This window comes from Pristiophorus japonicus, chromosome 11 (assembly GCF_044704955.1).
Source record: "Pristiophorus japonicus isolate sPriJap1 chromosome 11, sPriJap1.hap1, whole genome shotgun sequence".
Classification (NCBI taxonomy): Eukaryota; Metazoa; Chordata; class Chondrichthyes; family Pristiophoridae; genus Pristiophorus; species Pristiophorus japonicus.
In genome coordinates, this window is record NC_091987.1 from 208,132,121 (window position 1) to 208,145,266 (window position 13,146).

Consider the following 13,146-nt stretch of genomic DNA (forward strand, 5'->3'; position numbering starts at 1 on the left):
ACATAATCGACGTATTTACTGAGGCGTACAAAAGCAATGGCCTTACGGTAAACATCTGTAAGGTAAAAGTCCTCCACCAGCCTGTCCTCGCCGTACACACTGCCCCCAGTCTATAAGACATAACTAACTTACACGACTAGTGCTTTTGACTTAATGCAGTGAGCACCTGATGGCGCATGATTTATATAAAACAGCCTGTTACAAAACTGAGTGAGAGAAATCAGAAAATTCCACCATCATATCCATACGGTCTCGATTGGAATAAGTTCATTTGGAGCAAATTCCCGAGAACCGTGTCTGAATTAAGGCCGCTGTGATGATACTTGGCAATGTCACCTGTAGCAGAGAGGTTAGTGCTAGTCAAGCTGGAGTAAGATTAACCCTGGGAGGGGTGGACGGAGCAGAAAAAAGTCAAGAACGACATGGGCAATCATTTTCTGCAAAAGGGATAAAGAATGTTGCCTGGACTGGAGAATTTTCGTTGTGAGGAAAGATTGGAGATGCTGGGTCTGTTTTCTTTGGGACTGAGGAAGCTGAGGGGAGACCTGAATGAGGTGTATAAAATTATGAGGGGACTGGATAGAATGGATAGGAAGGACCTGTTTCCCTTGGCAGAAGGGTCAACAACCAGGGGGCATCGATTTAAAGTAATTGGGGAGAGGTTTAGAGGAGATTTGAGGGGAAATTTCTTCACCCAGAGTGTGGTGGGGGTCTGGAACTCACTGCCTGAAAGGGTGGTAGAGGCAGAAACCCTCATCGCATTTAAAAAATACTTGGATGTGCACTTGAAGTGCCGTAACCTACAGGGCAACGGACCGAGAGCTGGAAAGTGGGATTAGGCTGGGTAGCTTTTGGTCGGCCGGCGTGGACACGATCGGCTGAAATGGCCTCCTTCCGTGCTGTAAATTTCTATGACTCTAAGGGGCCAATTTTCCACATGGCCAATTTTTGGCACAGCTGTAAAGGTGTGTCCGATTTTTTAGTGGCCGACTGCGCTAAAAAAAAAGTTCCAAGTTTCGCCGGAATAAACTTTCATTTTGGAGCGGTGCAGATTGTCCTTACGCTCTGTGGGTGGAGCTTAAGGTCAGCACCGAAAAACTGAGGTTGCCAGGGCAACGAGGGATGCACTGGAGAGCTGAGGCTGCAAAGTGAAACATACAAGATGCAGCAAGACAGATGCAGGTACATACTGCCATTGCCAAGATCCCTTCACTTCTGTTTATTGGAAGAGTGTAGTGAAACTATCATACTCTGCAATGTCTAGTTCTTTAATTTTAGGTGAAACAGGCCGAATAAAATGAAAGTCATTTCAAACACAATCACACATTAGGTTACCGCTTTTTGTAGAGCCCCAGTGCCGCTGCTATCCCAGGCCAAATGGCCCCCTGCCGCTGCTATCCCGGGCCAAATGGCTCCCTGCCGCTGCTATCCCAGGCCAAATGGCCCCCTGCCGCTGCTATCCTGGGCCAAATGGCCCCCTGCTGCTGCTATCCTAGGCCAAATGGCTCCCTGCCGCTGCTATCCCGGGCCAAATGGCCTCCAGCTGCTGCTATCCCGGGCCAAATGGCCCCCTGCTGCTGCTATCCCGGGCCAAATGGCCCCCTGCTGCTGCTATCCTGGGCCAAATGGCCCCCTGCCGCTGCTATCCCAGGCCAAATGGCCCCCTGCCGCTGCTATCCCGGGCCAAATGGCCTCCAGCCGCTGCTATCCCAGGCCAAATGGCCCCCTGCTGCTGCTATCCCAGGCCAAATGGCCTCCAGCCGCTGCTATCCCAGGCCAAATGGCCCCCTGCCGCTGCTATCCCGGGCCAAATGGCCCACTGCCGCTGCTATCCCAGGCCAAGTGGCCCCCTGCCGCTGCTATCCTGGGCCAAGTGGCCCCCTGCCACTGCTATCCTGGGCCAAGTGGCCCCCTGCCGCTGCTATCCCAGGCCAAATGGCCCCCTGCCGCTGCTATCCCGGGCCAAGTGGCCCCCTGCCGCTGCTATCCCAGGCCAAATGGCCCCCTGCCGCTGCTATCCTGGGCCAAATGGCCCCACTGCCGCTGCTATCCCGGGCCAAATGGCCCCACTGCCGCTGCTATCCCGGGCCAAGTGGCCTCCAGCCGCTGCTATCCCGGGCCAAATGGCCCCCTGCTGCTGCTATCCCGGGCCAAATGGCCCCCTGCCGCTGCTATCCCGGGCCAAATGGCCCCCTGCCGCTGCTATCCCAGGCCAAATGGCCCCCTGCCGCTGCTATCCCAGGCCAAATGGCCCCCTGCTGCTGCTATCCCAGGCCAAATGGCCTCCAGCCGCTGCTATCCCAGGCCAAATGGCCCCACTGCCGCTGCTATTCCAGGCCAAATGGCCCCACTGCCGCTGCTATCCCGGGCCAAGTGGCCCCCTGCCGCTGCTATCCCAGGCCAAATGGCCCCCTGCCGCTGCTATCCTGGGCCAAATGGCCCCACTGCCGCTGCTATCCCGGGCCAAGTGGCCCCCTGCCGCAGCTATCCCGGGCCAAATGGCCCCACTGCCGCTGCTATCCCGGGCCAAGTGGCCCCCTGCCGCTGCTATCCCAGGCCAAATGGCCCACTGCCGCTGCTATCCCGGGCCAAATGGCCCCACTGCCGCTGCTATCCTGGGCCAAATGGCCCCACTGCCGCTGCTATCCCAGGCCAAATGGCCCCCTGCCGCTGCTATCCCGGGCCAAATGGCCCACTGCCGCTGCTATCCCAGGCCAAGTGGCCCCCTGCCGCTGCTATCCTGGGCCAAGTGGCCCCCTGCCACTGCTATCCTGGGCCAAATGGCCCCCCTGCCCCCTATTGCTGCTATCCTGGGCTGAATGGCTCTAATAAAACCATGGCGTCTTCTCTGTGTCGATTTTCTTAAGCTCAGGTAAGGTTTTTTGAAAATGGTGCAGTGCGCCGTTTTTGAAAAAATCCTAGTTGGCCTCGCTTAACTGGCTAGAAATGGTGCATCCGGAAGCCCCAGTTATATCAAAAAATCAGGAACTAAAAAAAAATCGTCCGTACTTAATTTAGGATGGCACAGAAACTTTGGTGAAATTTGCAGATTTTAGTCTGCTCCAAAAAAACAGCATAGGCCAAAAAAATGGCGCAGAATGATGCCGAAAATTCTAATGCAGAAAAAACGCACGGCAACTCAAAGGTACAAAGGTGTCGAAATAAGCCCTTGAGAGTGGAGGAGCAGCGAAAAAAGCATGGAGTTTCTTGGCTTAGAAAGAAAGAAAGACTTGGATTTTTATAGCGTCTTTCACGACCACCGGACGTCTCAAAGCACTTTACAGCCAATGAAGTACTTTTGGAGTGTGATCATCATCATCGTAGGCAGTCCCTCGGAATCGAGGAAGACTTGCTTCCACTATTAACATGAGTCCTTCGGTGGCTGAACAGTCCAATACGAGAACCACAGTCCCTGTCACAGGTGGGACAGATAGTCGTTGAGGGTAAGGGAGGGTGGGACAGGTTTGCCGCACGCTCCTTCCGCTGCCTGCGCTTGGTTTCTGCATGCGCTCGACCATGAGACTCGAGGTGCTCAGCGCCCTCCCGGATGCACTTTTGGAGTGTAGTCACTGTTGTAATGTAGTAACTGCTTAACATGTAGCTGATAATAAGAATATTTGTTGTAACAGTTTTTTAAATGTGAGTACGTACCTGACTAAGAATCGTTAACAGCCCCAAGCAAAATCACCAAGTATTATTAGATATACAGTACCTCCTTCAATATAATCTAGACAGCCACAAGCATTGCAATATTTGGCACGAGTGAATCGGCTCTGATAGTGTATATATATACAGCGTAACACTTTATACCCGAGTTGGCACTTCACCTTCAAAGAGCTGCACACCTGTTCACTGCAGTGCAGTAGCAGACATATTCAAATATTTTCCTGAGAAATATTATTGATTGCCAAGCAGAAGATCTTGCTCATCCTGCCTTGAGTCGTCAGGTGGCCAGCTGTTGGTGCACAGTCACTATTGAAGCCAGAAACCACACCAAAGGAATAACTGAGCCTTTACAATCAACAGTTGAAGAAATGTAAGCAACTAGAATTCGGTAGAATTTACACCACCGAAACAGGCCATTTGGCCCAACTGATCCAAGTTGGTGTTTATGCTCCATATGAGCCTCCTTCCCCCCACCCCTCTTCAGCTAACCCATATCTGCAATTCCCTCATTCCTGTCTCCCTCATGTCTTTATCGCGCTTCCCCTCAAAGGCATCTATGCTGTTTGCTTCAGCCACTCCCTGTGGCAGCGAGTTCCACATTCTAACCACTCTCTGGGTAAAGATGTTTCTCCTTAATTCATTATTGCAATTATTAGTGACTATCTTATATCTGTTGGCCCTAGTTTTAATGTGCAGAATGGCTTCAAAGATGAAATTAATGTATTTCTTTACAGCATCCCTCCTCCTGAATGTGTTGACTCCTTGTTGGAGTACTGTTCACGGCAGCCAGTCACCTCTCAGTAGTTATTTTTCACGTGAACCCTGACAATTATTGGACTAAGCGACCACAGAGACATGGCACACAAGCCCAAATTCTATCCTGAAGTGATAGCCACACCAGCAGGGGTCAGTGGATGGGAGTCAGGAGCAAGAACCCTGGTCAATGTTTCCCCATCCTAACTAATGTACAATTGCCCCGCTTGCACTATTTGTTATTGCTATTCATTCAGCAGCTATTGCCATGAGAAGGTGGTGGTAAGCCACCTTCTTGAACCATTGCAGTGCATCTTCTTTGTAGCAGTTTGGTACAACTGAGTGGCTTTTAAGGGTCAATCACATTGCTGTGGGTCTGGAGTCATATATGTGATATCATGAGGCACAGTAAATACACACATCTTCACAACATGGCTGCCGGATAAGAACTGTGCATAGCACATGGCTTTATTGTTATTACATCAGTAGTCTGCTAGGTGGCTCTACAACAACATATCGGCCAGATTTTCTTCCCTAAAGGACGTTCGTGAACCAGATAGGTTTACAACATGGTCACCATTACTAGTAGTGCCTTTTTCATTCCAGTTAATTAACTGAATTTAATTTGAACTCATGTCTCGTTAGTGCAGACCTCTGGATTACTAGTCCAGTAACATAACCACTATGCTACCGTACCCTGGATGAAATCTCTTCATTATCATAGGCAGCTCCTCGAAGCGAGGATGACTTGCTTCCACGCCAAAAAGGGATGAGTTCACAGGTGTTTCAATGACGGACCTAATATTCCAGATCCCGAACTACATCATGACTTAACTCAAGACAGACAAGAAATTGAACCTGGGACTTACCAGCTTGCATGGCTTAGTCTGTTCATTGCCTTAAACCAACTTAACTATTGGGGAGATCAATCAAAATCTTTGCTACTAAATATTGATGAGATTTTTATGAAAAAAGCTTTTATTGTGATAATGTTTGGTAAATCAAATAATGTAAAGTAATCCAAAGGGGTTTTCTTAGAAGTTCTCAATTCAGTTTCCTCTTCAAATATATGTTTAGAAATTGCATTGGATTGACATCTAGGTGCTCAATGCATTTGTATGGTATTATTTTACAATTAAATGTAGATGTGATCCCATTTAATATAAACAAGTTAACATCTCATGCATTGAATGTTCAAAATAAGAAAGACTTGAATTTATATAGCGCCTTTCGAGACCACCAGACATCCCAAAGCACTTTACAGCCAATGAAGTACTTTTGGAGTTTAGTCACTGTTGCAATGTGGGAAACACGGCAGCCAATTTGAACACAAGCAAGCTCCCACAAACAGCAATGTGATAATGATCAGATACTCTGTTTTTGTTATGTTGATTGAGAAATAGATATTGGCCAGATCACTGGTGATAACTCCCCTGCTCTTCTTCGAAGCAGTACCATAGAATCTTTTTCATCCACTTGAGAGAGCAGACTGGGGCTTGGTTTAACACCTCATCTGAAAGACAGCACCTCCGACAGTGTGGCACTCCCTCAGTGCTGCACTGGAGTATCAGCCTGGATTATGCGCTCAAGTCCCTGGAGTGGGACTTGAACCCACAACCTTCTGACTCAGAGGCGAGAGTTCTACCCACTGAGCCACGGCTAGCACCCATTCCTTATGTTCATTAATTAATAGCACAAACTGTAATATCCTGACTGTTGTGTTTAAAGAGGTCCCTTCACCATATTCCACCCTCAGGATAAAGCAAGTTTTAATATGTTCTGTTGAGTAAAGTTGCACAGAATCAGTATGACAGAACACTTCTGCTATGCTACTAGAAACCAAAGGGCCCAATATATAAGGGGAGGCGGGGAGGGAACGGGGTGGAGTGGGGTGGGGTGTGGGGTGGGGGGTGGGGGGGGGGAGAGGGGAGCAGGGCCGAATTAAGAGCCTGATGGGCCTGGGGAAAACTGATCCAAATGGGCTGTAATTATGTTTTGGGCTGGTTATGACTGTAATAGTTGGTCTGACCTGAAACAACTAAATCAAATGCATAAATATAATAACAAATTACTACAGTGAACTTATACTATATGATATATTTTATATATTAAATATATTATATAATAACACGTTAATAACACAGATAAACAGTAAAGATCTTGTCTCTGCAAAAATAGGTATGTACATGTTAGGTCAATAAAGAATATTTTCCTCGGTCTTGTTTTTCCTCTTTTATTGTCTATTCTATTCAGCCTATTTGGGAGGTCTTTTTTTTTTCCCAACATTTATTTGGTGGGGCTATGTTCTTTGGTGGGCTTGGGGCTGCAGCTCCATCCGCCCCGTGGTTAGTCCGCCCCGTGGTTAATCCGCCCCGCGGTGGGGGTAGTTGGGGGGATTGCCCTGCAATCCAGGGAACGTGCAGGACCTGCCGAATTTAATGTAGAAGGTAGAAGATCGCAGCCAGGGACCATTCGGAAAAGATCGGGTCTGGTGTGGAGGGGCAGGGAGCATGGCAGCGAAGAGGGAGGGAGGAAGGCAAAGATCACAGGCCATGGTGGGGGAGGGGCTGGCCAAGCGCGGCAGTGAGTAGAGGCTGCGATCGACAGAAGATTTGCTTGAGAGGCCCGGGGGTGGGGGGGGGACCAGGGCGGTGCGGGGGAGTGGTGGGGGGTTGGCACGGTGGGGGGGTTGGTGGAGGAGACGGGGTTGGGGGGGGCAGCTGGGGGGGGCACTGCTCATGCTCCTCCTGACCCACAAGCAGTGCTATAAAATGCACTTACCTGCTAGATCGGGCTGCTGCCTCTCCATTTAGCTGCAGGGTTTCCCCAACCTGGGAAAATCTGGCTGCGTTAAATTTAAATCATGCTCCCCAACTGCACTGTGGGTGCCTGATTTAAATATTATAATGAGGTGTCCCGCCTCGCCACGGTGGGGCAGAGACACGGCATGCAACCGGCCGGCGTAAAAATGGCGGCTGGAAGGGTGGGATCACGTTACGCGACCGTAAATTTTTAACCCTCTCCTCCCTCCCCCGCCCATTGTGTGTTGGGGGGTTAAAACTCCCCCCTAAGTATTCATCCACTAACACTGTCAACAGTCACAGGTTTATATGTTTGGGTTTTTGAGACAACCCATAACATTTGATGGAAGCGTATCTTCGGCAACCTGACCGATATTTATCCCTCAATCAACATCACAAAAACAGATTATCTGGTCATTATCACATTGCTGTTTGTGGGAACTTGCTGTGTGCAAATTGGTGGCTGCGCTTCCCACATTACAACAGTGACTACACTCAAAGAAGTACTTCATTGGCTGTAAAGTGCTTTGGGATGTACGGTGATCGTGAAAGGCGCTATAGAAACATAGAAACATAGAAAATAGATGTAGGAGTAGGCCATTCGGCCCTTCAAGCCTGCACCGCCATTCAATAAGATCATGGCTGATCATTCCCTCAGTACCCCTTTCCTGCTTTCTCTCCGTACCCCTTGATCCCTTTAGCCGTAAGGGCCATATCTGACTCCCTCTTGAATATATCTAATGAACTGGCATCAACAACTCCCTGCAACAGGGAATTCCACAGATTAACAACTCTCTGAGTGAAGAAGTTTCTCCTCATCTCAGTCTTAAATGGCCTACCCCTTATCCTAAGACTATGTCCCCTGGTTCTGGACATTCCCAACATCAGGAACATTCTTCCCGCATCTAACCTGTCCAGTCCCGTCAGAATCTTATATGTTTCTATGAGATTCCCTCTCATCCTTCTAAACTCCAGTGAATAAAGGCCCAGTTGATCCAGTTTCTCCTCATATATCAGTCCAGCCATCCCTGGAATCAGTCTGGTGAACCTTCGCTGCACTCCCTCAATAGCAAGAACGTCCTTCCTCAGATTGAGAGACGAAAACTGAACACAATATTCCAGGTGAAGCCTCACCAAGGCCCTGTACAACTACAGTAAGACCTCCCTGCTCCTATACTCAAATCCCCTAGCTATGAAAGCCAACATACCATTTGCCTTCTTCACCGCCTGCTGTACCTGCATGCCAACTTTCAATGACTGATGAACCATGACACCCAGGTCTCGTTGCACCTCCCCTTTTCCTAATCTGCCGCCATTCAGATAATATTCTGCCTTCGTGTTTTTGCCCCCAAAATGGATAACCTCACATTTATCCACATTATACTGCATCTGCCATGCATTTGCCCACTCACCTAACCTGTCCAAGTCACCCTGCAGCCTCTTAGCGTCCTCCTCATAGCTCACACCTGCACCCAGTTTAGAGTCATCTGCAAACTTGGAGATATTACACTCAATTCCTTCATCTAAATCGTTAATGTATATTGTAAATAGCTGGGGTCCCAGCACTGAGCCCTGCGGCACTCCACTAGTCACTGCCTGCCATTCTGAAAAGGACCCGTTTATCCCGACTCTCTGCTTCCTGTCTGCCAACCAGTTCTCAATCCACGTCAGTACATTACCCCCAATACCATGTGCTTTGATTTTGCACATCAATCCCTTGTGCGGGATCTTGTCAAAAGCCTTTTGAAAGTCCAAATACACCACATCCACTGGTTCTTTCTTGTCCACTCTACTAGTTACATCCTCAAAAAATTCCAGAAACTTTGTCAAGCATGATTTTCCTTTCATAAATCCATGCTGACTTGGATCGATCCTGTCACTGCTTTCCAAATGCGCTGCTATTTCAGTCTTAATGATTGATTCCAACATTTTTCCCACTACTGATGTCAGGCTAACCGGTCTATAATTACCCATTATCTCTCTCCCTCCTTTTTTAAAAAGTGGTGTTATATTAGCTACCCTCCAGTCCATTGGAACTGATCCAGTGTCGATAGACTGTTGGAAAATGATCACCAATGCACCCACTATTTCTCGCGCCACTTTCTTAAGTACTCTGGGATGCAGCCTATCAGGCCCTAGGGATTTATCGGCCTTCAATCCCATCAATTTTCCCAGCACAATTTCCCACCTAATAAGGATATTTTTCAGTTCCTCCTTCTCACTAGACCCACTATCCCCTAGTACATACGGAAAGTTATTTGTGTCTTCCTTCATGAAGACAGAATCAAAGTATTTGTTTAATTGGTCTGCCATTTCTTTGTTCCCCATTATAAATGCACCTGAATCCGACTGCAAGGGATCTACGTTTGGTCTTCACTAATCTTTTTCTCTTCACATATTTATAGAAGCTTTTGCAGTCAGTTTTTATGTTCCCTGCAAGCTTCCTCTCGTACTCTATTTTCCCCCTCTTAATTAAACCCTTATTCCTCCTTTGTTGAATTCTAAATTTCTCCCAGTCCTCAGGTTTGTTGCTTTTTCAAGCCAATTCATATGCCTCTTCCTTGGTTTAAACACTATCCTTAATTTCCCTTGTTAGCCATGGTTGTGCCACCTTCCTCGTTTTATTTTTAGTCCAGACAGGGATGTACAATTGCTGAAGTTCATCCATCTTTAAATATTTGCCATTGCTTTTCCACCTTTAAGTATCCTTTGCCAGTCTATTCTAGCCAAATTCACACCTCATGCCGTCGAAGTTAGCTTTCCTTAAGTTCAGGACCCTAGTTTCCGAATTAACTGTGTCACTCTCCATCTTAATAAAGAATTCTACCATATTATGGTCACTCTTCCCCAAGGGGCCTCGCACAACAAGATTGCTAATTAGTCCCTTCTCATTACACATCATCCAGTCTAGAATGGCCAGCTCTCTAGTTGGTTCCTCGACATATTGGTCTCGAAAACCATCCCTAATACACTCCAGGAAATCCTCCTCCACCACATTGCTACCAGTTTGGTTAGCCCAATCAATATATAGATTAAAGTCGCCCATGATAACTGCTGTACCTTTATTGCACACATCCCTTATTTCTTGTTTGATGCTGTCCCCAACCTGACTGCTACTGTTTGGTGGTCTGTACACAACTCCCACCAGCATTTTCAGCCCTTTGGTATTCCGCAGCTCCACCCATACCGATTCCATATCATCCAGGCTAATGTCCTTTCTTACTATTGCATTAATTTCCTCTTTAACCAGCAACACCACCCCACCTCCTTTTCCTCTCTATCGTTCCTAAATGTTGAATACCCCTGGATGTTGAGTTCCCAGCCTTGGTCACCCTGGAGCCATGTCTCCGTGATGCCAATTAAATCATATCCATTAACTGCTATCTGCGCAGTTAATTCGTCCACCTTATTCCGAATACTCCTCGCATTGAGGCACAGAGCCTTCAGGCTTGTCTTTTTAACACACTTTGCCCCTTTAGAATTTTGCTGTAATGTGGCCCTTTTTGTTTTTTGCCTTGGGTTTCTCTGCCCTCCACTTTTACTATTCTTCTTTCTATCTTTTGCTTCTGCCTCCATTTTATTTCCCTCTGTCTCCCTGAAAAGGTTCCCACCCTCCTGCCATGTTAATTTAACTCCTCCCCAACAGCACTAGCAAACACTCCCCCTAGGACATTGGTTCCGGTCCTGCCCAGGTGCAGACCGTCTGGTTTGTACTGGCCCCACCTCCCCCAGAACTGGTTCCAATGTCCCAGGAATTTGAATCCCTCCCTGCTGCACCACTCCTCAAGCCACGTATTCATCTGAGCTATCCTGCGATTCCTACTCTGACCAGCACGTGGCACTAGTAGCAATCCTGACATTACTACTTTTGAGGTCCTACTTGTTAATTTAGCTCTTAGCTCCCTAAATTCGTCTCATAGGACCTCATCCCGTTTTTTACCTGCATCGTTGGTACCTATATGCACCATGACAACTGGCTGTTCACCCTCTCTTTTCAGAATGTCCTGCACCCGCTTTGAGACATCCTTGACCCTTGCACCAGGGAGGCAACATACCATCCTGGAGTCTCAGTTGTGGCCACAGAAACGCCTATCTATTCCCCTTACAATCGAATCCCCTATCAGTATAGCTCTTCCACTCTTTTTCCTGCCCTCCTGTGCAGCAGAGCCACGCATGGTGCCATGAATTTGGCTGCTGCTGCTCTCCCCTGATGAGTCATCCCCCTCAACAATACCCAAAGCGGTGTATCTGTTTTGCAGGGGGATGACCGCAGGGGACCCCTGCACTACCTTCCTTGCACTGCTCTTCCTGTTGGTCACCCATCCCCTATCTGGCTGTGTACCTTTTACCTGAGGTAAGACCAACTCGCTAAACGTGCTATTCACATCATTCTCAGCATCGTGGATGCTCCAGAGTGAATCCACCCGCAGCTCCAGTGCCGAAATACAGTCCGTCAGGAGCTGCAGATGGATACACTTCCTGCACACGTAGTCGTCAGGGACATCAGAAGCGTCCCTGACTTCCCACATAGTACAGGAGGAGCATAACATGTGTCCGAGCTCTCCTGCCATGACTTAACCCCTAGATAAACTTAAATTGGCCACAACAATGCTAAATATTACTTACTGATAAAGAAAAGAAGTAAGAAAAGCTACTCACCAATCACCAGCCAATCACTACCCCCTTGGCTGTGACGTCGCCTTTTGCTTTCTTTCTACCTTCTTTTTTGCCTGCTGCTGCTGTACCAGCTGGCCTCTTGTAGGTCTCCTGACTCTGCTGCTCCGCCTCTCCGACGCCTCCTCGACCTCCCTATAGAAATGAAAGTCTTTCGTTCTTTATAAGGTTTGCTACGGAGCCATTGCAGTATGAGCTTCAGCAGTATGTATTAAAATTTACTTTCTTTTTTGTTCTCAACTGTAGAGAGATTCGTGGGAGAGTGTGGCAGATAGCATCAGCCAGGGCGATGCAATATGTGACTCCCTCCAGCAGATGCAGGCGACTGTGGCTAATTGTCAAGCCCCTCACCATAGCAACCATTCTCTGCCTGGCCCTGACTCCACCTCTGCATCTCAGTACAGGAACACCAGCCGGAACAACGCCATCTCGAGCCCGGGGTCCCAGCCCTACCCTCTGCACCCGCTGGAGGAGATGCATTTTGCCTCCAGTTACCAAGCCGCCTCTGCGTATGGATGTGCCCCATTCATGACTGTAGCCTCAGAGTTGGCTGCCAAGGTTGTCCATCTCTCATCGGAAGAATCTTCTGACACATCAGCCACTTCTATGCTCGATGTGCCCACCTGGCCAAAAGAGGATGCCAGCACCAACTGGCCTTTATATGAAGTCAGGCGGACCTATTAGAATGTCCCGATTGGCCATTAAATTGTAAAATCTCACTAGATGAAGGGTCGCAGTTGTTTTTTTTCAGGCTGTAGTGTGCTTATTGTAGGGGAAAAAAATCAAAAATTAATCAACTTTCAATTTTGCATTGGAAAAGGATTGTCGGACAATGATGTTGCCTGTATCTGTTGCAACTATAGAATGTGAAGTAAATGGTTTAGTTAGAACTGAGGATATGTAACATAGACAGTCATTTCAACTACATTAAATCTGGGGGTTATTCAGAATACAGGGAAGTGAGCTGTGGCTTGTGGCAATGAATCCCCTCAGTACCATTGCACCCCAGGACTCCTGGACAAATTAGACACTTGGCAAATTACAAAATCTCCAAGGATGATACCAAAAATGCGAGGGTATATCTATCAGGAAAGGATGAACAGGCTGGGTCTCTCTTCTCTTGAAAGGAAAAGGCTGAGGCGTGATATAAGAACATAAGAACATAAGAAATAGGAGCAGGAGTAGGCCACCTGGCCCCTAGAGCCTGCTCCGCCATTAAATAAGATCCTGGCTGATCTGATCATGGACTCAG

At 47.9% G+C, this 13,146-nt stretch overlaps 1 protein-coding gene across 1 annotated transcript in view; it reads left to right on the forward strand.

The window, feature by feature from the left end:
• Positions 1-12,578, forward strand: part of LOC139275664 (POU class 2 homeobox associating-factor 2-like) — a 30,567-nt gene extending 17,989 nt beyond the window's left edge. The window contains exon 5 of the mRNA XM_070892832.1: positions 12,141-12,578. Within this exon, the coding sequence (XP_070748933.1) occupies positions 12,141-12,578 (438 nt within the window). The remainder of the gene's footprint in view (positions 1-12,140) is intronic.
• Positions 12,579-13,146: the final 568 nt, after the last annotated feature.